The 26057-nt window shown below is 37.3% G+C and overlaps 1 protein-coding gene across 1 annotated transcript; it reads right to left on the bottom strand.

Moving 5' to 3' along the window:
- Positions 1-433: 433 nt before the first annotated feature.
- On the bottom strand, positions 434-23586 carry LOC120476181 (GTPase IMAP family member 8-like). The gene is made up of 3 exons (XM_089134701.1): positions 23501-23586; positions 6706-7359; positions 434-1833 (listed from the first exon to the last, which is right to left on the bottom strand). The coding sequence occupies exons 2-3, from the start codon at positions 7355-7357 to the stop codon at positions 887-889; spliced, it is 1599 nt and encodes a 532-aa protein (XP_088990827.1). The 5' UTR covers positions 7358-7359; positions 23501-23586; the 3' UTR covers positions 434-886.
- Positions 23587-26057: the final 2471 nt, after the last annotated feature.

Raw genomic sequence — 26057 nt, 5'->3', positions numbered from 1 at the left:
TTATTCTTCTCTTTTACAAGCTTCATCACCATCAGATCAATTAGCATAGCTTGTTGTTTAGCAACTGTGCTCAACTCATCTGACTTGAAGTTTAAAGATTTTCGTATCTCCTCCAACTCTTCCTTAACTGCATTGATTTTCTTTGGTGGCATTTTGATTACTTTTTGTCTTGTTTTCAGACAATTTAACAATATCACATTAGTTTAATTATCTCTTTGTTCTTTCTGAAGTAACATGTCACAGGGTGCCGTTTTGTATTGAGGATTGAAGATCTTGATCACTATTGGTAGAAGCAGTTTTATATTCATCATTTAGCTGATCTTTGAATGTCAAGAGCAATCATGGTCTCTAAACACTTCTTTAAGCTGTATTTTCCTCCTCCTCAGTGAATCGACCCACTTTAATGATGATTAAGAAAAAGCCTGCGGTTCAAATTCAGTTCAGATTGAAGCTGTTATCAACTGACTTCAAGCACACTTAATGAAAATCAGTATTAATCAGTCTCCATCATAAAAGTGTTATCTCAGAGGACGTTCCATCACAAGTAGTCCACCTATTTTCTCCATTTCTATCACCTGATAGAATTTGTAGATTTGTAGAATTTCAATACAATCATACAAACTTTAAATGCTTTGAAGCTGCTTTGAAACAATCCAAACTGTATAAAGCGCTATATAAATTAAGCTGAAAAACTGACACAAAGATGACTGCTATGGATAAATCAGGTGGAAACAAAATGGTTTTGCAATACCAGAGATAAGAGCTAAAACAATTATTAAAGAAAATTAAAATTTTAAGAAAATGTATAATGGTTAAATAACCTCCACTGAACCACTTGAGATGTATTGATGCCCTAGCATATTGTGTGTCTGATCATTATGGTTTTTCACTGAATCACACACATTCTCTCTGTGAATGCAAGTATAACTGCCCTAAAACGACCGGTTGCTTTGTGCTCAGATTCCTTTGTGGCACTGGCTCCCTCTTCACTGGTCTTCTCCAAGAGTCGCAGATTTCTTTCATAAAAAGATTCCTCAGCTTCGCGCCGTGACTGGTCTACTAAATCCCAATAAAGTTTCTTCCATTCTGTTTTAGAGAGGCGTTTGTGCTGCTGTTTGTGCTGCTTCAGTTTCTCATCTAGTTTCTGTTTCTGAATCTTCTGAATGCATTTCTCAGTTTCATCAAACATGTCACTTGTAAAGTGTCCCCCTTCATTTTCTTCCATTATCTTCTCTATTTTACAGATCAGATCTTTGATCTGTGGGGAACTGGCTGTCTCATTGTCCAGACAGAAGAATCGATTTCCACAACTGTCAATGAGTTTTCTGAGATCTGGATCACCTTCCTCTAGATACTGCTCTATGGTTTTCTTTTGCTTCTCTAATTGATCTTTGTAAGTAAAGAGGATCATGGTGTATTTTAGTATATGTTCTCCAAACACTTCTTTGAGATGTTGCACTGTGTTTTTCTCCTCCTCAGTAAATCGACCCACTCTAATGACGATAAGAAAAGCATGTGGTCCTGGAGAAGCGTATGTTACACATTTAACTATTTCGGTTTTAATCTGCTCTTTACTGAGTTCAGTATCATAAAGTCCAGGTGTGTCGATCACAGAGATCTTTTTACCAAACCTCACAGTAGTTTCCAAATTACTCTGTTTTGTCTGAGAGATTGAACCGGCTGTAGATTTGAACACGTTTCTGCCGATGATGGTGTTTCCAGTGGCACTTTTCCCACATCCAGTTTTTCCCAGCAGAACTAGCCTGATCTGGTCTTTCCTTTCAGAAAACACATCAATCCCATCTGGATCTTCAGCTGCAGACTTTCCTGAAACTATAGATCAAACAAATCAGTAATAAAACACTTCAGGGATTATTTTCATATGACCAGTGCAGCAAACTACAGATGGACACTTATTGAACAAATCGCTATATTTTTTTATTTTTATTAGAATAATTAACAATGGCATATGTACAATTAACAAAATTATAATGCAACACTTTTGTTTTTGTCCCCATTTTTCATGAGCTGAACTCAAAGATCTAAGACGTTTCCTATGTAAACTAAAGGCCTATTTCTCTCAAATATTGTTCAATAATCTGTCTAAATCTGTGTTAGTGAGCACTTCTCCTTTGCCAAGATAATCCATCCACCATGCTGAGCCTTCCTGTAGCTCAAACAGTAGAGTGTTGGTGCTTGTAACACCAATGTCATGCGTTCGATCCCAGGGAAAGCAAGAACTGATAAGAATGTAAATGTTGAAATGCAATGTAAGTCACTTTGGATAAAAGCATCTGCCAAATGCATAAATGTAAATGTAGACAGCATAATTATTGCACAGGTGTGCCTTAGGCTGGCCACAATAAAATGTGTATTTTTTATGTATTGGAGCTCCCCTGAGATGATTTCTGACAGAAATTATTTGTTTATGCAAACCGATTGTTGCAGAAGCTGTCCGGCTGGCTGGTCTCAGATGATCTTGGAGGTGAAGATGCTGGATCTCGAGGTCCTGGGCTGGTGTGGTTACTCGTGCTCTGCGGTTGTGAGGCTGGTTGGATGTACTGCCAAATTCTCTGAAACACTTTTATTGTGGCCAGGCTAAGTCACACCTGTGCAATAATCATGCTGTCTAATCAGCATCTTGATAGACCAGTGAGGAGGACGAATATTTCGGCAAAGGAGAAGTGCTCACTTACACAGATTTAGACAGATTTGTGAACGATATTTAAGAGAAATAGACCTTTTGTGTACAAAGAAAAAATATTAGATCTTTGAGTTCAGCTCATGAAAAATGGGGCATAAAAACAAAAGTGTTGTATTTATAATTTTTTTCGAGTAAACAGAGAGTGTGAATTGTCCATTTATGAAAATAGCCGGCCACGTGTAACGTAGCCCAAATGTTTAATCAGTCTGTGTAATAAAAACATCAGAAATTAAAAACTGTTGTTTTTAATTGTTATCAGTTTAAACACATTGTGTTTGTCTATTGTTGTGCCTTAGATCTGATCATATTTTATGGCAAACTATTGCAGAAATCCAGTTCATTCCAAAGGGTTCACATAATTTTTCTTGCTACTTTATGTACACAAATAGATATACTGTACATTTATAAAATTAAAACCTTTCATTGCAGAATAGTACTTTTAAATCTCATGGAAAATCTCATTATGAAATAAATGTAAATGCATCCTCTTTTTTATGCAGAGAACAGCTCTGAGTTTCTCCTATAATGGTTGATGAGTTTGGAGAACACCTGACGAGATCAGAGACCATTCCTCCAATCAGAATCTCCACAGGTCCTTTAGATTCCCAGATCAATGTTTCTTCTCTTCAGTATCAGGATTCAAGTTAGAAAACGTCTCGGTTACGGATGTAACCCTCGTTCCCTGAGTAGGGAATGGAGACATTCCGCCTGATGACGACGAAAGGGGTTTCCAGTCTAATCACGCCACCTTCTTGGCTGTCTTCCAGTGCCCTGCATAAATCTGTGATCCCGGTCGTGAGACTGGCACGGACGAAGGACTCCTATTTAACACAGGAATACCAAGATACACTGGGGAACATATCCCATAGCTTAGAGGACTGCCCCTCGAAAGCAAACTGTAGGAATTGTGTCGAGGGCGAATGGAGAATGAAAACCAATCCTAGGGCCGAATACATTCGAAAATGCGTTTGGCGGTGAGCATCTTGAAAGGCATCCTGTAAAGGGAGTGGTTCAGAATGCACAGGTCCAGGATTGGCCATAACCCACAGGTTTTCTTCGGGACAATGAAGTACGGGCTGTATAAGCCAGACCTCCTCTCAGCTGGAGGGACAGTCTTGATCGCACCCTTCTCCAGTGGGGTAGCAACCTCTGGTCTCATGATAGGGGCATTGCCCTTTTTGTGGAATCCCCTGAAGTGAGGCAGATCCAGAAGACCACACAAACTGAATTGCGTAGCCGAGCCTGATTATCCGATCGACCCAGCGGGACAGGTTGGGAAGCTCTAGCCAGGCTCCCAACGACTAAAACAGCGGGGTCATACGAACCACAGACTTCCCATCGGTGGTGCAACGAGGTGGAATGACTGGCCCGGACGTGGGTGGCATAGCGGCCCGGTGTGGGGGCACAGCCATTGACCGCGTCCTGACAGAGGAAACCAGGGAAGGATGAACGTTCCACGGGGTCTGCTCTGCGACAGAGGAGGATGAGAGCGGCACGGTTTGGGCACAGTGCGCACTATCATCCGGCTCTGGGACAGAGGAGTGTGAGGGGTGCACTGCCCGGGGGTGGCACACCGTATCGTCCGAGAACTCTGTGTGCTGAGGGATGGATGTGTTACTTCTTTCTTTAACCACACTAGGGTGCTGCCCACCTGGGAGTGAGCAGTGGGGAGAGGAGAGCAAAATATTCTCCTTATCAGGGATGAGATGATTCTCCCATCTTTGAGCAGCCCATCTAAGGAGCTTGGCCCGGAATTTAGCGGGGGCGGGGCTGGAGAGGGCTGGGTGAGTATTCTGCCGTCAGCTGGCCTCTCCCTAGGATCCCTTTCCCACTCTACAGATAAAGCGTTGTGAATTTTGTTTTGCGTACCTACCCCGAAGTGATAAAATAAAACAAAATTCTGTATCAAATTTATAGACAAGACAAGTAGTTTGTTCAGGCATGGTTTTGTAGGGATTTACAAACCTGCGCTCACATATTCAAACGCACATAACTATAGAATCAATTCTTAATGCGCATGTGAACGCCATCAGTGTTTATCACAGGTTCGCGTTTAAAGTCTGTTTAGAGACCATTTTTACCTTACAGTTACTGTAAATCCGGCCTCTAGTTCAAAAACGCCAGAGGAGAACTGGCCCCGACTGAGCCTGGGTTCTCCCAAGGTTTTTTCTTCTTCATTGGGTCACCTGATGGAGTTCTAGGCATACAAGGCATCATGGTTTCTATCAAATATCAACAGATAAAAAAAATCAAAACCTTACAGCCTTTTCTAGAAATCTTTTAATGGGCCCTAGTTGTTTCTCGATCAGGACAATGATCCAAAACAAACATCAAAATCAATGCAAAAATGTGTCAATGCAAAAATGTGTCAATGAGCCCAAAATAAAAAAAAAATGCTGCCATGACTGTCCCAGTTCCCTGACCTGAACCCTACAGAAAATGAGTGTGTGATCCGAAGAGAAGAAGCACCAACATGGATTTGGGAATCTAAAGGATCTGGAGAGGTTCTGAATGGAGGAATAGTCTCTGATCTCTTGTCAGGTGATCTCCAAACTCATCAGACATTATAGGATAAAACTCATAGCTATTATCAGGGCCGGCGCTACGCACACGCACCGCGCGTAGGGCACCAAATGCTTGGGGGGGCACCAAAAAATCTGGGTCGTGAAAAATCATCACAATAGGCTACTAGTATAAATAACAAACAAAATATGTCTAAAGCGTGTTAATATACAAAAGCAATACAAAAGTAATATAGGCCTAGACCAAATTAGTCGAGAAAAAGGTGAATCTCCTCTGCCAGTCTCCCTCTGGTGCCCCCCCCCCCCATACCCACCTCCCAGTGGTCTGTTTGATTACCATATTTTCCGCACTATAAGACGCACTTAAAAGCCTTTAATTTTCAAAAAAAAAAATGAAAGTGTGCCTTATATATGGATCAATTAGTCAACAATAACTAATTGATCCATATATAACTCGCGTTATTAAATTCACCCGATAACTCGCGCTCGTGTCCATCTTATGCCCGCTTTGTCACACGGCCAGTTCAACCTTATCCTCCTTCAGGTTATGTTTGTCTCCCGCTAACGAGCGCTCACTCTTATCAGACACACAAACAGACACACTGTCCCCGGCGCTGCTCGCGCGTCACAGAATGTTCATCAAGCGCTCCCCGTTTACAGTAACCGGGTCGTCTCATTCAAAACAGCCAGCTGTTGCTGTCAGCGAGCCGCCGCACATTGAATACTCATATGAGCCAGGCTGCGAATGTAAGTTACGTGCCACCAAAACGTGCTCACGCTCGGGGTTTCGTTTACACGAGTCAGTGTATATATGCCGTCAAGAGCATGCCAAACCTAGCCTAATCAGTCGGTCGCACTTTTGACGCAGGTGCAAGATCTGTCACATACTGTGACATCGGCTGCCTAAAACTCTCAGTTTACATGCAAACAAAGTTTTCCAAAATCTCCACTCTGGTTTTTTAGTTTTTTGAAATAATCTTTTTCAGAGGCAAATTCTCCGTTTGCATGTAAACGAAGGGCACAAATGAATGGAAATTTCTCCCAAATAACCATGTATGTGTAAACGGGGCCTTAGTGGTTCCGGCATTTCGTGTTTGGATTATGGTGTCTGTGTTCCTGGTCGCTCTTCCATGATTTTGGAGGACTTGGTTGCCCATTTGTGTCCCTGCGCTGCCAAGAGAGACTGTTCCCTGGCAACTCTAATCTGACCCACTTCATCTACTCTTATTATTTATTTAATAAATAGACACAATTTTCACACTCACTACTGTATCCTTTTTCATTGATCCTGACAAATGTGTGTTAGAGAAAAACATTTATTTGAGATTGTCCCCCCATTTAAAAGTATATTCTCCAATGAAAGGTTAGAATTTTATAATTTTTTAAAGAGGTTATTTTAAAGGATTAACAATGTGGTTTTATTTTCACTGCCGTCTTTGATCATATTTACCAAGGGTATGAATCATTTACACAACTTACAATTGACAGGGTAACCGCTTTTGCTGTCTCTCCTTTTCATTTGCCCCATGGTAAATTTCCCTTTGTTCTTCATCATTATTCGTTCAATCTTCAGCAGTAGTTCTTGTATCTGACTCTCTGATTTACTCTTGTTGTTGAAACAGTGAAACCTTCCTCCACATTCAGTCACCAGTTGCTGGAGATCTGCATGATCTTTACTTCGAAGATATTCCTCAATGGTCTGTGGTTCATCCAGATCTTCCAGTTCATCTCCACGTGTGAAAAGGACCATCATGTACTTGTGAACTTCAGGACCGAATAAACCTTTAATGAAATCGAGGATCTCTTCCTCATTTTGCACAGGTTGCTCTAGAGGAACGGTGATAAGAACTGCACTGAGACCTGAGGAACATAGTTTGATCAGCTCTTCTTTCAGTTCCTCCAGCTTCTCTTCGGACAGATCTGGATCCAGTGGATCTGGAGAAATAAACACATGCACCTGCTTGTCTCCGATCTGAGTTTTACCCTCACAAACTTCAGACTCATGCTTCTTTACTTTAAACCTCTTTTCTCCAAGAATAGTGTTTCCAGATGAGCTTGTCCCAGAACCATATCTGCCCATCAGAAGAATCCTGATCACTGGATCATCTGAACTGGAGCAGATCTCTGACATCCCTGGATTAAATGTATAGAACAAGATCAGAATCAGGTAAGGGCAAATTATCATTCTTCTCTCTGCAAGCCAAGAGTAAGAAATTAACAAAACATACATTCTTAAAAAAAAGCTGTTTTTTATTTTATTTATGTTGGTGTAACCCTGTACAATTTAACAAATTAATTATAAAAGGGAATTAATTAATTCAAGATATTAAAATAATAAACTAACCAGAATTAGTGTAAAAGTGTAAGAAAAATTATAAATCCAAAAGAAATGCATGTCAGTGTGATGATTGACATTTGAGTGATTTGTCCAATTAAGTGAGGTTATGTTGAAGTCCCGCCCCACCACGTTAGTTGCTGTATGGGGGAATCCATTTTCTTCTCTCTGCGTGATTATGAGATGAGCAGCAGCATAACTTTGTATAAATCGTCAGAGATGACTGAATAAGAGACATTTATGATACATTTTCTTTGGATTTGGTGAGTACACATTTTAAAATGTGTAAACTCTTATGAATATGATTGTGTACTGGTGTGTGTTAATTTGAGAGTGAATGTATTTCTGTCAGTATGAAATGCTGATAAGATCTGATGTTAATGAGTAAAAAGTGTTGTAATGGTTAATGTGTGAGTTCGTAATGTTGATTATTTCATTGTTGATCATATTGTGTAGTGATTTCGTTTGTATTGCATAATGTTATCTAAGCTGTCGAATTACGATGGAAATGTTGCTGTTAAATGCTAAACAGGATAGCAAGTGTTACTGTTTTTTGTGCGTTAGACTAAAAGTCGTGAATTTAATGTGTGTTTTGAACTAAATGCTGCCTGTTGCACATGCAGGTCAGGTCTTTATTCTACGCTGGAACTGCGTTCATTTCAGCGTTATGATCTACAGTAAGATGGCGAGCCTTCCCAGCGAGATGAAGTCGATTGATGTGTGATTTGAGTTGATCCAACACCGTGGAATTCGGTAGGAATGTTCTGATTGCCTGCTAGCTTTTTCCTAAACGGGACTGAACTTTATTTTGGAAAGACTGCTCAAGAGTATTTTGTTTTCCGGTGAGAAAAGATCTCTGGAACTGTTGAATCACTTTTCCGCGGTTCAAAGGACCTTTGGACTTTTCGAATTGAATCAACGGATCGAATCTTTTGAATCAAATTCGCCTTGGCCGATTTGAGGTGAACTTTTCCAATGGGCTCTATGCACGGCGGTATTTCCGGTGAATCATTAGGGATGCTCGATAACTTCCGCCGATCATAGAGTCCAATGCAATAACGAAAATTTATATTGAATTTTATACTCCATGGTTATACTAATGAAACGTTAGTCACAAAAACAGATAAAACAGACACCCCTCGTTGTGTTTATGCTTCTTTTTAAAATTATATTAAATAAACATAACTATGTATAAAATTACATCTAAACGTATGTACGTTTCGTTTCAAAGACGGGAGGACAGTAAATATTGAAGACTCTGCCATAATCCGGTTTTCCTCCGCTTTAATCTACACAACCGGAAATAGACGAGCATCCTTGCGTCAAATGCGGAACTTATGCGTGCATATAGCCCATTCAGCCTTTTTGAACTGAACAGGTCGAACGAGTCTTTTTTATTTGATTCAATTGAATTAATTTCTTCTGAGCTTTTGCTTTGCAATTTGTTCATTCTTTTGTTTATGAATGTTATTTAGTGAACTGTCCATTTTTCCAATTGTGAACATTTATCACTGTTTGTGGGGTTGAATTTCGTGTAGTATTCAACTGAGTGAACTAACAAAAGAGCCAAGTGAAATTTTCCGCTAATGGTGAATTGAAGTGAATCCCTATAACTGGGTTTGCATTGAACAGATTTGTTTTGTTTTTTCTTGTTTTTTTCTCCTTTTGAATATTAACTGACCTTCATTTAAATATAAAGATTTACTTTATTAGTTACCCAGTGTTGTCTTTATTACACCTCCATGGTCGAACCTACTGGCCTATAGTAGGGCTGGGCGATATGGCCAAAAAATCATGTCTCGATATTTTTTGGTCAAATGGCGATATACGATATATATCTCGGTACTTTCTACGTTTTCTATTTAGATAAAGAAAATCTTTATATTAAAAAAAAAAAATATATATATATATATATACAGTATATTCACATTCGGCCCAATGATATCCTACAAACAATGTTGATATTGAAGGATATGGAAACAAATATAATATAGGCTATGCAATATATTATGTGCAAAAAGCTTTTGTTTTTATATTGACTAAAAGCTAAACTAAAAATGAAAATAAAAACAAAAACAAAAGCACAAACTAATTATATTAGCCTGCATTTGATTACCCCATTATAATCACTTTCACTTTCATTAAAAATATATACTTGTAGGTTTAAAATTCCACATATGGCACGTTTATTTTCTCCAACAACAAATATTTTAGCAATATGTTTATTTTAGTCAGAATTATTGCGTACTACGTAGTACTATTCACGCGCATGCGCGCGCCGGCGCTCGTTCAAGGAAGCATGAATTTTAGCGGAGATTCACTTGCAGAAGCTCGTCCTCTTCTGACATGGACATATTTGTTGTGAAATGGACATATTTGCTTTACTTTCTAACATTTACAGATGGAGAATATGTGAAATGTAAGTTGAGCACTGAGGAAAGCACCACATCTCAAACGCATTAAACAGCGCAAGTATATCTGTCAGTCAGCAACAGTGTCTGTCAGAGCATTTGACAGGGCGGCAAGCTGCCTTAAACTTGTTAACTATATCAAAGTGATTTTGACGCAATTAATATAAGCTTGTGTCATGTTTAGGACAAATTGTACTACGTAGCCTAGCTACTTTCACTGCAGCAGCTCACACTGCAACCTCCGCTATTTTTCAGATGTGCTCATATCAAACTACTGTATCGATATAAACGGTATTGCCTCATTCCATATCGTTTCAAAAAATATAACGATACATCGTACATATTCGATATATCGCCCAGCCCTAGCCTATAGTTAACATTAGTAACAAGTGCAATTATTTGACACGTGTGCTACATTGGGTTGTTTTAATGTAACTCAGCTGGTGGGTCAATTTTCCTGACAGTACCAACGTCTGCTTGTAAAACTAATACATACGACAGAACCGTTGCCTGACAAGAAAAAGGTACACAGGTTACGGAACATTTCTGCAATTATGAAAGTCCTAGTCTATTCAGTCTTTTTTTTCCTCGTGATCTTGACATTAATGTTTTAATTTTATTGTCAGGAGCAATCGCTATACGAAAATGAAATGAAATACTGCAACTTAAAGGGATACAGTTGTTCACCCCAAAATGAAAATTCTGTCAGTAATTACTCTCCCTCATGTTGTTCAACCCCGTCAGACTTTTGTTCATCTTCGGAACACAAATTAAGATATTTGTGATTAAATCTGAGACTGGGTCACTCCTCCATAGGCTTCTAATGGATTGAAACTTGCCGGCCAAGAAGGCCATTCGGAAGGAGAATGAAGATTTGAAAATCAAAAGCAAGGAGAACCTGAAGCACATATCTGAAGTGGAGGAGAGAATAAATGATCTGGATCAGTACTGTCGAAGATGGAATCTTTGATTGGAGGGGCTGACCGAACGTGCAGAGGATAATGTCAAGACTCGGGTAATGGAAATCTGCAGAGCGGAGGTTGTCGGAGAAGATAGTAACTTCGTTGCAAATAATGTGGACATTGCTCACTGAGTTGGAAGACTCATCTCAGATGGCAGCGAGGATAAGAGACCAAGTGATTATAAGATTGACTTCCAGAACAGCGAAGGACTTCACATGGAAAGGAGCAAAGGGAAATCACTTTCTTAAAAAGATCAAGATGTACTTCAAAGAGGACCTCACAATCAAAGACAGGGCTACGCGGAATCTCCTTTGGCCTTCGATCGACAAAGCACGGAAAGAGGGCAAAAGGGCCTTCTTTGTGGGAATCAAGGCAATTGTTGACAGTAAAGAAATTAAAATGTGAACCACTGCTCCCTTATTATGGGCTCTGATTTTGAATCTTAAAGGTGCATTGCGCAACATTTCATGTTAAAAATAGCCGTTTTCTAACCCATACATGCTTAAACAATCGCCTGATGGGCTGAATGAGCCCTTCTCTGATCACTGCGATCGTCTCTATAATCCTGTACAGTAAAATAAATAAGAGGGATTCGGGCTCGAATCTGAGACTGGCCGTGACGTCATGCGCGTTCACGCTTGCCTGGCTATGTGCCTATGTCTTGCAGGTAGTGTATTCGCCGCCATTCTCCGTATCAGAGAAGACAGCTCGAGCGACACAACTTTAGTCAACTTTCCACAAAAGTAGAAAATGGATTCAAAGGGATGTTTACACCTGGTCACTTCATGCGTTTTCTGTGATCGGATTGCTATTCGATCGTGAAAAAAAGACCAGGTTGCCCTCCGAAACGCATTCGAGACGGATTTGAATCCATCCATCCATCCATCTTCTTCCGCTCATCCGGGGCCGGGTCGCGGGGGCAGCAGTCTAAGCAGAGATGCCCAGACTTCCCTCTCCCTAGACACTTCCTCCAGCTCGTCTGGGGGGATACCGAGGCGTTCCCAGGCCAGCCGGGAGACATAGTCTCTCCAGCGTGTCCTAGGTCTTCCCCGGGGCCTCCGCCCAGTGGGACGTGCCCGGAACACCTCCCCAGGAAGGCGTCCAGGAGGCATCCGGAACAGATGCCCGAGCCACCTCAGCTGACCCCTCTCGATGTGGAGGAGCAGCGGCTCTACTCTGAGCTCCTCCCGAGTGACCGAGCTTCTCACCCTATCTCTAAGGGATCGCCCAGCCACCCTGCGGAGAAAGCTCATTTCAGCCGCCTGTATCCGGGATCTTGTTCTTTCGGTCATGACCCAAAGCTCATGACCATAGGTGAGAGTAGGAACGTAGATTGACTGGTAAATCGAGAGCTTTGCCTTACGGCTCAGCTCCTTCTTTACCACAACAGACCTGTACATCGACCGCATTACTGCTGAAGCTGCACCGATCCGTCTGTCAATCTCCCGTTCCATCCTTCCCTCACTCGTGAACAAAACCCCAAGATACTTAAACTCCTCCACTTGAGGAAGGATCTCTCCACCAACCTGAAGTGGGCAAGCCACCCTTTTCCGGCTGAGGACCATGGCCTCGGATTTGGAGGTGCTTATTTTCATCCCAGCCGCTTCACACTCGGCTGCAAACCGTCCCAGTGCATGCTGAAGGTCCTGGTATGAAGGGGCCAACACGACAACATCATCCGTGGATTTGAATCCGATCGCTCAAACCACTTGAGGACGTGGTCTGGGCCGTATTCCAGACGAAAATGGACAAGTGTAAATTCATCTGGTTGTTGAAAGCAGGCTATAGGTTATGTCATGTTATTTTAGTCATATGACGACTCGCATCACCTCAGATGAGCAGCTGAGCGTCTATTCATAAAGATTCATAAATCTATCGCAAATCAAAGTGAAAGTAAGTCGCAGACGCTTAACACTACCATCTTCATTAAAAGTAAAGAAATGAAATGATCTTACCAGGGTTGTTGGCGCTCTCTCTTATATTGCTGTCTTTGCTGATTTTGAAATTAGCCGATGATTAATAAAATGCAGCTCATATCTGTTGCTTTTGGTGACGTGCACTTCATGAATTCTGTAGCCTATATAGCGCGGGAATTGAAGATCAGATTGTATCCGTTTTGCAAAAACACATTTATGTGACCAGGTGTAATAGAATCGTTTTGATAAATCAGATAGCTATCCGATCTGAAAAAACGCATTGTGGCCAGGTGTAAACAGCACCAAAGAGACCGGCTTGTAGTTCATTCCGAACCCCTACGCAAACTCCACGTAAGACAAAGAAAATACAACTTCTGTCTGTCCAGTGCCAGTTGTCGGAATAAGACGAGAGTCAACATCGGGAAGGCTTTCAACAAACGGAGAGATCTCCGGTCCGCTCTAGGGCTCAAACGGGTCCTATACAAAGTAATAACTTATATTGTTCATGAACGTGTTTCCGTAATTATACAATCATACGTGGATACAGTAAGCACATAAAACAGTTCAATATGGAGATCGATGGAAACAAAAACTGAAGTTTTCTACTACCCCTGTTTTCCCCTCACACACACATAAGTGTGTGTACTCGAATGCCTTTCCTTTCATATATTTTAAATGACCTGCAGATTTATAACTGTATTACCTCATTATGACTGTAACAAAAGATGTGTGCCGCACAGTGTGCGGCTGATGCTCCTTTGGTTATGAACCGCTCGTGCAAGCGTGCGTGTATGTGTGTGTGAGCGCGCACGCAGTTTCGCTTGTCGCCAGAGGGGGCGTAGTTCTGCAAAAACTCAGAGACTTGCGTTTTGCTCCTTTAAAGTTGTGTGAAACGAGAAGTAGATGTTTGCTTTTGGTTATTCTTTAAAACTTGAACGAATTATATAAGGTTTTTTTTTTTTATTAATGCTTACATTCATTAGTGATGCGAAATTACAACAGCATGAGGTTGTTATTCCTTTTCTGTTACTCAAATTAAAGCTAATAGGATCTCAAGAATGATCCTGAAATGTGATGGTTTCTTGTAGTGATGGTGTAAGTTTACCCTTTATACAGCCTCAACACTTTAAACCTTAATTTGCTCATTGTTCACCTAATTGTTCTATTAGGATTTTTTTCTGGTCTTGTTTGAGTTTATGTCAGTAAGAATATTTTCTGTTAATGCTAGGGGATTATGTGACATGCTGAAAAGGAAAGCTCTTGTTTTGTTTTGTGAAGGTAAAGAAGCAGATTTTTGTTTTATTCAAGAAACGTATACCTGCCAAAATGATGCACTTTTTTGGAAGAATCAGTGGGGTTGTGACATTTGGTTTTATTTTACTACTATTTTACTTGGTTCTTTTACTTCAAATAGGACCGCAGATGTCGCTATTTTACTGAAAAGGACAGGTTTTCAGGGAAGCTTATAAGTCACAAAACAGATCATCAAGGTCATTGGATTGCTTCACTTGTTGACATAAACCAAGCTAGAGTTAATATTTCAAGATATTGAAGGCCATATTAATCATTTACATTAAAAATTCCCCTCAGCTGAAGTCATCTGGGGTGGTGACTTTAATACGGTCTTTGATGGAAGACAAGATCGATTGACACCTAGAATTGATAATATGGCAAGTTAATTAAGCAATGTATGTTTACGATTGAACATAATCGACATTTGGAGGTATACAAATCCACAATCACTTTTGTATACGTGGAGTAACAGGGACAGATCTCAACAATCGCGTATTGATTTTTGGCTCATTTCAGAACAAAGAGAGAGTTGAATTTGTTACTATTGAACCATCAGTCTTAACAGATCACAAAGTCATATCCATTAAAATTAATATGGCAATCTCTCATTCAAGTAGAGTTAAATGAGGATATTGGAAGCTAAATAATAGTCTACTGAAACATAAAGATTTTTGTGACCAAATTAAAAATTTAATTATTAAATATTATTGGCAACAAGCTTCTTTGATTCAAACTTATGGGACATTATGGGAACAGACTAAATTTGAAATAAGGAAATTCACAATAATGTATGGAAAATCTGTAAAAGAAAAAAAGACAATGAAAACAAAATAATTAATGAAATAATATCCCTCACTTGTAAAAATAACATAAATATGTCAAGCACTGAAATAAGCTTGCTACATTGCAGAATGAGCTGGATAATGTTTATGAAGAAAAAGCTAGGGGTGCTTTTGTTCGTTTTTTTTTTTTTTTTTTTTTAGTTTTATAAACATTTTTATAATCACCTTGCACCCTTTTTACTTGCAGTTTTTAAAGAAGCGGAAATTCCCGCTAAAACAAGGGGTAATTACACTTATACTTAAGCCAAATAAAGATAGATTGGTATTACAAAATTGGAGACCAATTAGTTTGTTAAATAATGATACTAGAATTTTTTCTTTAATTTTTGCAAAAAGACTTAAGAAACATCTTAACACAATATTTTGATGAAGAGCAGTCTAGTTTTTTGAAAGGCCATTACATTGGAAATAATATTGGACTAATTTTAGATTTAATTGATTATAGACACCTTATCCCAGATGATTCTTTTATATTATTTATTGATTTCTTTAAAGCGTTTGACACTGTTGAACACTCATTTATGTTCAAAGTTATTGATTTCTTTGGTTTTGGTAATTTTTTTCAAAATGCAATTCGTACGCTTTATAAAGGTTCGACGGTACCTGTCAGAGATTTGATATGGGCCGTGGGACAAGACAGGGATGTCCTATATCACCTTTTCTCTTCACATTACTCAGGTCATGGCTGCTCATGTCAAAAAGTTTTCAAGGAATTTCAATTTTTGGAAAAGAGATTAAATTTAGCCAATTGGTGGATGATACCACAATTTTTCTCAAAAACAGTGACAAATTAGATGAAGTTATTAAATGTAAAGGAACATTTTCTGGAATCTCTGGATTAAAGATGAATAAGAATAAATCTACTTTATTCTCTCTTAAAGATTGTGTGTTGAAAGAAATTTGTGGGATACCAATTAGAGATAATACCACATACCTTGGGATAATGTAAAGATTTGAATCAAAGAAGCCGACTGAATTTTGAACCTATTATTGAGAAAATTAAAAACAGATTCAATCTGTGGCTTATGAGAGATCTTCCCCTAAATGGACGTATTCTACTTTCAAAAGCAGAAGGGATCTCAAGGTGTGTCTATATATCTATGTCAGAAGATGTTCAAAATAATGTTCTCAAGGAATTAGATAAGATTCTTTATGATTTTATTTGGTGGAAGAAAATACACTATTTATGGAAAAATATTCTAAATAATAATAGAGACTTTGGTGGCCTTGGGGTTTTAAGTTTTACAGATCTAAATAATGTGTTTAAAATAAAATGGATAAGTGTATGGGATGTTTTCCCAAATTACATATTTAACTCTTTGGGTGGCTTTTAAAGTGTAATTTCTCAATTGATGAAATCCCTGTTAAACTGACAAACTTTCATAAGCAGGCACTGCTGGCTTGGCAATTAATATACAAACACAACTTTTCACCGCATCGATACTTCGTATGGAATAACAAAGATATCTTGTACAAAAAAAGTCAATTTTTAATTTTTTAATTTTTAAAGGTTTACTTTTAACATATTATGAATTTCTGAATAAGTTTATGATTCATGTGAGGCCAAAAGAATATGCTTTTGTTTTTGATGCAATCCCTGGCAGAGTTGTTTCACTATTACAAAATCCTGGATTCCTAATGTTGATCTTCAAACCAGTTTTTGTAGTGATACAATATTTATTGGGAATATTAATATATTAATAGATAAATGCAGTAATAAATATATTAGAAATACTTTAAAAACAAACTTTTTGCCTTGTTCAACAGGTTTTGGGGCATCTAAATGTGAAAATATTAAAAAAGAGTATAGTCTATAACAAATAAGTTTTGTATTAATAATAAAATCAGAGATTCAGACATTTGATAAAATAATAAAAACAGAGATTCAGAAATCAGACATTTTTTATCCTATAAAATTGTACACAGAATTTACCCTGTCAGAGTTACTATCTAAACGTTTTCATTTGACTATTGAGAACTTGTGCTAATTTTGTGGCAATGCCAAAGAATCTGTGACTCATCTTTTTTTTAATTGTATTTATTCAAAAATGTTTTGGTTGGATGTTTCAGATTTAATTTCTAAGTTGTTTGAAACATGTTTGAGCTGTTTGATGTTGTGTATTTTTTTATTTTTATTTTTTTGTACAGGATAATGTTGATTCCAAAAGTATGATGTGCTTCCTTATACAACTTTTCATATTACTTGGAAAATATCACATTCATGTGAAAAAATGGACGAGAGCTAAGCCAAGCTTTGAACACTTTATGAAAGAGATTGGTAATTCATTAGAAAATATTAAGAACAAAAAAGCAAGAAAGACCTATGAAGTTTTTTGTTACTTTAAATTATTGTAACTTTACCCCTGGCATGATCTTTTTTTCTTTCTTTTTTATTATTTTCTATTTGTTATGAGTTGTATTGTAATGTATATATTCTTTGTATATTCTCTGTTGCAATAAAAAAAAAAAGGAACGACAGGTTGACTTCCTGAGTCTATGAAACCACTCCCTCAGAAACAGGCAATGGGCTCAGATTGGTTAGTTTGGGACGGTGTGTTGTGATTGGCTAAACTGTGTAGTGCACGTTGTCAAGCGGCGATGAAGAGGGGCAAGCAGAACCTCACCACACATGGCTCTTACAAAATGCTTCTGAATGGTAATTTGCCTATATATATATATATTTTTTTTTTTAACTTTATACACGTTTGTTTTACACAATGGCATTGAACTAACTGGCTACTATTATACACAAACAGCTAGCGTTGGCATTGGTTTACGTTCTTGATCAAATTGAAAAATAACGTCATAAAGTATATATACTTTACATGAAAAAAAAAACATTTACAAAATTAGTACATGTATAAATTCAGGTCCAAAATGTTTGTACACGTTTGTCGTAGACACATCGCATAACTAGTGGATAAAGCCAGTGCAGGCATTTGATAAAACTAAAACATTACGTCTGAAATTATGCATGCAAATGTAAAATTACGTCTTTAAAAAAGGTAAAAAAAAATCAAATAAAAAAAAGTTTTTGTAGGCATTAAACTTCCTGATTTTTAAAAGACGATATCTCTGCTTACATTGAACTTTCAGCGCTGCAACTTTGCACTGTTCATGCACCAACAGCAACATTACACACTATTTAAAATGAAAAAAAGTGAAATCGCAATCAACCACCCCTTTAAAGTTATATTTTATAATTTTATACACAGTAAATTCCCCGGTGTTAAATTTAACACCGCTCTGTGTTTATATGGGAACCACCAGCAGGGTGTTACAAGTAACACTGATACAGTGTTAGAGTTAATGAGATAATTAAGTGATTAATTGAGTGATGATTGAGCATTATTGAAGACACCTAAAGCAGAATTACAAGGCGAAAACCTAACTTTCAGGTCACCGTTATGGAGATGAGTGTTTGCTTTAGTTGGGCTCTTGATCCTTTCATTAACTTTATATTTTAATTGGCTGTTGCATCTGATTTACACCTTCCAGATGAACAAAGAAACAATTTATATGATGGTGTTTATTATATTATGACATTCATCATTTGAAATATATTTGTAGTTAATAATGTAGTTCACAGCATAACTGAGATTTTACATAAATATCCAGAATGTTAGATATAATATAATGGATTTCTACAAGTTGTTAAAAAAAACTGAAACTTTTTTATAGGTACACACAAACCTCAAGATTCAGTCAATGCTTCTCAACGATGGTGACGAGCAGAATATTCAATTAGGAAAAGTAAATTACATAGACAATTCAGATCATAATTTATTTATACCGCAATGCATGATGGGAGACATTAATGAGACACTTAATTATCTCATTAACTTTAACACTCATATCATCCATCTGAAAGCAGGTGAAGGTGATTTACTACTAATCAAGGAACCGGCTTCACTGATTAGATGTGCATAACAATATCGTGCGATATATCGCCCAGCCCTATCTGGAAGTCAGTTGTAGTTCTTGTGTTTCTCTTTTCTTCAGTGATTCTGCTTGTTATCATCAGGTGTTTTCAATAATCAAACAATCATCACTCAATTAATCACTTAATTATCTCATTAACTTTAACACTCTTGAGTTTTTAATTTAACACTCATATCGTCCATCTGAAAGCAGGTGAAGGTGATTTACTGCTAATCAAGGAACCGGCTTTACTGATTAGATGTGCATAACAATATTGTGCGATATATCGCCCAGCCCTAGTATTGGGTTTCAAAATGAACTACTACTATTTATCTAATTAATTGGATATTACACTCTTTAGGTGAAATCAATAAAGCATTCAACTACATAATGACTATTCTCCCTAATAAGTGATCAGATCTTCTGAACTGAGATTCTCTTGGATTCCTACTATAACAAATATGTATCAGCGACACAGAGTAAAAGCAGCCAGAAAAAAAGTAATGTTAAAAGCAAAGGGTCTAGTGATGGCCGGTTTGTGAACGAATCGTTCTTTTGAACCGGTTCTTTTTAGTGAACCGGTCGAACCAGTAAACTAAATCGGACTGAATCGTTCGAAACAGTTTGCGTCTTGCGTCAGTGCTAAACCACAAGTTACTAAAGATACTCACTTTCAGACATGCCTGACAGTCCCTCCGAATCGAAATAAACCAATATCCATTAGTACATTTTATTCCAGTAACTCAAAAAGTTCACTGAACGGAGACATATGTTGGTGCTGAGAGAAGTGATGAGCACGAGCAGCTGATACTGCGCATGCGTGTACTACCGAACATACAGGTACAGCGGTCGGATAACCCGTACAGAACCGAGAACTGTTTCTTTCGGACACGTTCGATATATTGCAACGCATTCTCATCCTTTAACGTCATATAGAACGCTATATGACAAAACGGCGCTATACTACGCACATGGCACCCGTTATCGTTAATATAACACGGGCTAAGTTTAGGTGTGGGGTAGGGTGTGCGTGTCATATTCACGCTAAAGGATTTATAACGTCTTGGGTTCGCGTGTTATATTAACGATAACGGGTGCCATGTGCGTAGTATAGCGCCGTTTTGTCATATAGCGCTCTATATGACGTTAAAGGATGAGAACGGGCTGCATATTGAGAACTGATGAGTTGATGAGCTGAGCATGCATGCATTTTTTTCCGAGGGACGAAATGTACGTTTCCATGTCTTTAGTTGAACATCAGTAAGTGTAACAAAATAAAACATTTTGGAAACATGTTTATCACATAATTACTGTATCACTGTATTATTTTAACGATTGGAAACAATGATTGGATTCTAAAACTGTCAAACTACTAAACATTTATTATTATACTAAAATAATATTTTCAGGAACAGCTCATTTAATTTCTAAGTAACAATATAAATCTTTGATGTAAACTCTTGCCAAGGTTTTAATGGTGCACTGCTTAGTAAATGTTTATAATGTATTAACATAACAAATTAAATGTTTAACATGATGTATAGATACTGTGTAGGCTACAGAAGGCTATATTAGACATGCATCGATTTTTTTAGTTTTGTCGACTGTATATTCAGGTTTCAGCTCAGCACACACAGGCCTATGCTATGGTTCTCGAGTCGAGAACTGGTTGTTGCAGTTCTTGAATCACTACAGAACCAAGAACTGTTTCTTTCGGACATGTTCGATACGGAGAACCGATGAGCTGGAAATACTGCGCATGCGTGATAGCACCGTCTCTGAACAGAACTTTCTTTCGGCCGGCTGATCCTGTGCTGATACATGAGACCAAGACTTAAATTAGAGGGCGAATCGGCGAAATGTACGTTTATTTAATAACAAATGAAATGATGAAGACCATTTATGCATTTTATATATTTAAAACATGTAAAACATCCGCGTTAGCACATCGCCTAGGCTGCAGCAGGGTTCGTTTTCAAAATGTAAATGTAAGAAACTTATCCAAGATGATTATGAGGATGCGTACTATTATTTGACTGAAGTTATGATTACAAATGCCTTTAATTTGAAGTATTTTTATCCGCCAGGATGATAGAATTGACGTCATTACGTGATGACGTAAAAGAACTGGTGAACCGGTTTTTTGAACCGGTTCATTAAAACGAACTGTCCGAAAGAACCGGTTCGCGGAAAAGAACCGGACTTCCCATCACTAAAAGGGTCAAGACCCCCACTAAAGCAAACACTGATCTCCATCATGGTGACATCAAACTTTATTATTTTACATAAAAATCAACTTCTAAACATCCGTTAATTCTCAGTAAGAATGTTAGTAGGCAATAAATAAAGTCTGGATTGTAATGAGTGAGGATGCAGAGATCTTGAGAGATCTGTTAGTTTAATATTCTGTTGGGATGTAAATTGTTTCTGTATGGTGTGTTTTGTGGGTTACCATTGTGTTGAAGAGGATGAGCAGAGTAACACTGAAAAGCATGTTGCTGTATTTAACTGATAGTAACTGTGTAGTTACTGATGCAGTGATGTATAGTCAGTAATTCATACATAAGTTATATTTTACTTAATAAAGACTTCTGGAAATATGTGAAATAACTGGTTCTGTTAAAAAGCTTAATGAGGTTTTCTACTTTTGCATTTATTTAAATTAGGCTGTTTTACATTTATTTTATGGTTATTGTATGGCAGCCATTGCTGACAGTCATTGACTGTAAAATAACAGTGTTTTTCTGTAAAACATTCAAGAAAAATATCTGTAAAATGTTTTTTGCGCTTAATTTAAATTAAATTAATTTAAATATTTTACTTTATTTTTTACGGCATTTGTTTGGCACCCTTTGCTGCCAGTCATTTGACTCTTTTTTATTATTTTATTTTTTACAGTGTAACCCTACTCAATACTCATAACTTTTCTCTAAAATCAGAGGGAAATGTCAGGTGAATAACACTGATGTTTAGTACCTCACCCTGGTTCTAAGCCTAAATTGTAAACTTGTCCCTCAAATCTGATTGGTTGGTCTGAAAATTGTTCAACAAAGATGTTAATCCAGGAACATGTCGTACTTGGTGAAATCATGTTCACCAACAGCCGCACCTCTGACTTCACACTTGTTCACTGACACTAATAACTAATAACACTACAGAGTTACATAACGGAGATACAATATTACAGTGGCAGCAACAAATTATTCAAAAACATAGCTAGGTGATAAGGCCAAAAAAAATTCACCACAATATTTTTTCAATATCATACAATATTGATATTTATCACAATATTTGAGAGAAAAAAATCGAGAACAAAATGTAAACAATTTGTTTGTTCAAAATTTAACTCCACAAAGTATCTACCTTTTAATTTAGGGCCCTATGAAATCAGTTTTATTTTACTCTAAATTCTGTGAACAAAGTAAACAAAATGAACTTGTGAACCACCATTTCTTTCAAATGAGTTTTAGTGTGGTATAAAACTAAATAACACTACATAAGTTATTTAGTGTCTACATAAGTAACACATTTTGTACATCTTGTACAGTTTTATTAAAACAAAAACAAGAAGCTCTTTGTTTTACTTGCACAGAAAAAAAAAACTGATTCCATGTTCAAAATTATTAGATATCTATAATTACCTTAACTTAAACTTACATTTTTTTAAGCTGACCTACACTGAGATAAAAGTAATACTTTGTACAAACTTAAAAATACTCTTATTTTTAAATTCTTATGTGCCTACGCGGTTGCTGCGCTCTCAAGGGACAGGACTTCTGACTGTACCAAAGGTTAGGAAGAAAACGGTTGGTGAGCGAGCCTTTTCGTTTCGTGCTCCAACATTGTGGAACAGTCTTCCAGCAGATATTAGGCTGGCAAGGTCAATTGATGTTTTTAAACCTATAGCTTAAGACGTACTTATTCATTGCTGTGTATGAGTCCTGAATGTTTAGTGATTTTATGTTTTTTGTATAGTGGTATTACTTCTTATTGTATTGTATCGTTTGCATTGTTTTTATCTTGTTGTACAGCACTTTGATGGAAAGCGCTCTATAAATAAATGTATTATTATTATTATTATTATTTATTACAGCCAAATGTATTTGTTTTTTGATATAAATATTTATTTTATGAAGACAAAATACTTTCATATAAAGTAAAAATATTATTTCTACCATATTTAATCAACACATTCTCTTTATACATAAACCAAATTATTATTTAATGTAGGTCAATAATATATATATAAATATATATATATATATATATATATATATATTCTGCACACAACCCACTGTAAATACCATATTAAAAAAATTTTTTTAAAGTGTGTGTGTGCATGTGTTTGTGTGTTGTATGGTTTTAGTCAAACTGACCGAAACAGGTTTAAATTGAAAGCATGGACTTGATTAAAAAAAAAAAACATGAAAAAAATTAAGATTAATTATAGGCTGTATACCACAATAATTGAATTAATTCATTTATTAAATTATATTTTAGTTGGGGTTTTTTTTGTTTTGTTTTTTTGGAAAAAAATAAAATCAGTATGGCAGCAACAAACACAGTCCTCGAATCATGTAGAGAGATTTCTTACTTGTAGGTGCAAAGGTCGAACTTTATATGAAGGTCGAAGATCAATCTTTAGTGAATGCGACTCCAGACAGGTCACACGAATAATGCTTCTTAGTAAACAAAAACAGCATAAAATGTTAAAAAAACACACTCTTTAAATGAAACATGTCGAGGATTTAGTCAAAAGAAAAACGAAGTAGCAGCAGTGTTTAGTTCAAATGTTCCTCCTGCAGTTAGTTTACCTGTTCTGTCTGTTACCTGTGAGAGAAGGAGTCTGATTGGTGCACAACACTCAATAAACATGATCAGACACTGACCGATGACCCGCATGAGCTAATGATTATCTAATGATGTATTACAGATTTATTACAGTAACATAAACAGATTGATAAGGCACTAGGAAAGCGTTTTGAAAGTGTTCAAAAAAGTCAGTTCACTTCTGTTTGATTCTCACAAAAATAAAGCAAAAAAACGAAACTAGTCATATATCAGTGTTAAAATGAAATATAATGGAATATGAATTTTACGCTCATAATTCAAATGTGAAAAAGTAAAAATAAAGAAATAACTATTTTCATTTTCACAAGTTGAAAATCTAAATCCTGATATCTGTAATTGTATTTCTGATATCTAAAAAAAATGATTCAGAAATAAACTGAGGAGTAATTGTAAACATAAATTGCTGAAATCGAGAGCAACACTGATCACCATAATGGTGAATTGTCCGCATGGCTGCATCAGAAATGTTTCCTCCCCACAAAAATAAAATTAAAACATCCAAATGTTCAAACAAACTCTATTAAACATCACTGGACTACATAAACACAAGCATAGGCGGAAATCGCGGGGGAGTCGGGGGGGTCAGGACCCCCCCTATCTGAGGGTTGTCCCCCCCCCAAAAAAAAAACATTAAAATATGTGTATTGTAAATAATGTAATGTTCTTAAAATAATTAAGAAATAAAATAACACAAATGCAAACGGGGCAATTACGAAAAAAGCGTTCTAAATATTTTGAGACCCCCCTCCCTTGCCTCACAGTGCGTTGGTCCACCGCCTCCGTCCCTTTTACCTCAGACACACACATTCCGGTGGCGGGAGAGAAAAACATAGTGTTTGAATAGTTGTGGAACTCCAGTAAAGTAGGTCGCACACCGGACGAGAAGCGTAGCGGCGCGTCGCGCAGCGCCACGTCTTTAAAATTCGAACACATTATTCCCTATGAGTGTACACACACCGGCGGCGCCGTTCGGCGTCTGTCCGCGGCGCCCAGCGACGGCTCAGGACCGTGTTCAAAACCCTGCTGCGCCACAGAGCGCCATTTACATAGTTTTATATGCAATTTAAATTATTTTTGTCTCAAATCGGTGCTGATGGATCCTGACTTCGCCCTATGCTGCAATATACATTTAGTTTTGCATTCATTTACAGAAATCAGCTGCTTGAATGACAATTGCTGATGTTATTGGATTTTTCAGGTGAGATTCTCAATTCATTCAGTTAACGGATGCTCTGAGGTAAAGTTTTCAGACCGCAGACTCAGCAACGATTGTATTTAATTGTACATAACAATAATAACAGACACTATCTTCATGTCATTAAACATTACAATATTGCTGGCCATACACTGATGAGAAAGTCCGGGTGCGCTGTGCATTTAGATTCTAACACTTTCACTGTGATTTAGTTGTTTTATATCATTTAATATAGTTAAAGAATTAGTCAATGGATGAAATGAAATCGCTGCGCTGCGTGAGGAGAGTATGTAAACAGATTCGCCGCTGGCTTAAACCAGAAAGAAATTTTAAGAAGTATAATGAAATGGTCTCCATGCTACACTAATAATAGTAGTAAGGCTTTCCTCTGTATTGTTTTGCCTGTATTATTGGTGTCCCCTTCAAAATTTGCTCTTGAGAATTGTTATGTTTATTGTCCCCCCCAACATTTTGATGAAATTTTCGCCCCTGAACACAAGTTACCAATACGTGTCAGTGTTCATCCAAACACTTTTGTAAGCACACGGGAAGTAACTCTGGCAAATACTCTCCGACTACAGTCACATGTGACGCATATCTGACACAAGATGTGTTACTATAACACATTAGTGTGTAAAAGGTTTCAACAACACACTGCTGTCTAACACATTAGTTGTGTTAAACGTAACACAAAATGTTTAATCCTTATAAACACAGAGATGTGTAAAGAAACGACACAGGTTGTGTGTTAAATTTGACACAACATGTGTTGTCCTTGAGCAAACACACTACATGTGTTAAAATCTACAAAACGGGTTAAAATCTACACAGCATGTGTCATTTTAAACATCTCTTTTTACAGGTTGTGTTATTTACAAAATCATTTTATAAGAGTGCACCAGTGTAAATAAAACTCATTTACACACAATATTTTGTCAGTTGCTACATTTTAATCTAATTCAAAGTGCAAACTTAGTGAAATCACACTCCCTGTGTTAAGAACAATAACACACTGGTTGAGTTAAAAGTAACACAAAATGTATTGTCCTTAACTAGACACACAAGTGTGTTAAAATATAACACAGGTTGTGTTGTTTTTAACACA

The sequence above is a fragment of the Pimephales promelas genome, chromosome 9, assembly GCF_988280905.1.
Source record: "Pimephales promelas chromosome 9, fPimPro1.hap1.1, whole genome shotgun sequence".
NCBI classification, from domain to species: domain Eukaryota; kingdom Metazoa; phylum Chordata; class Actinopteri; order Cypriniformes; family Leuciscidae; genus Pimephales; species Pimephales promelas.
This window is presented reverse-complemented; position numbering and strand designations above follow the sequence as displayed.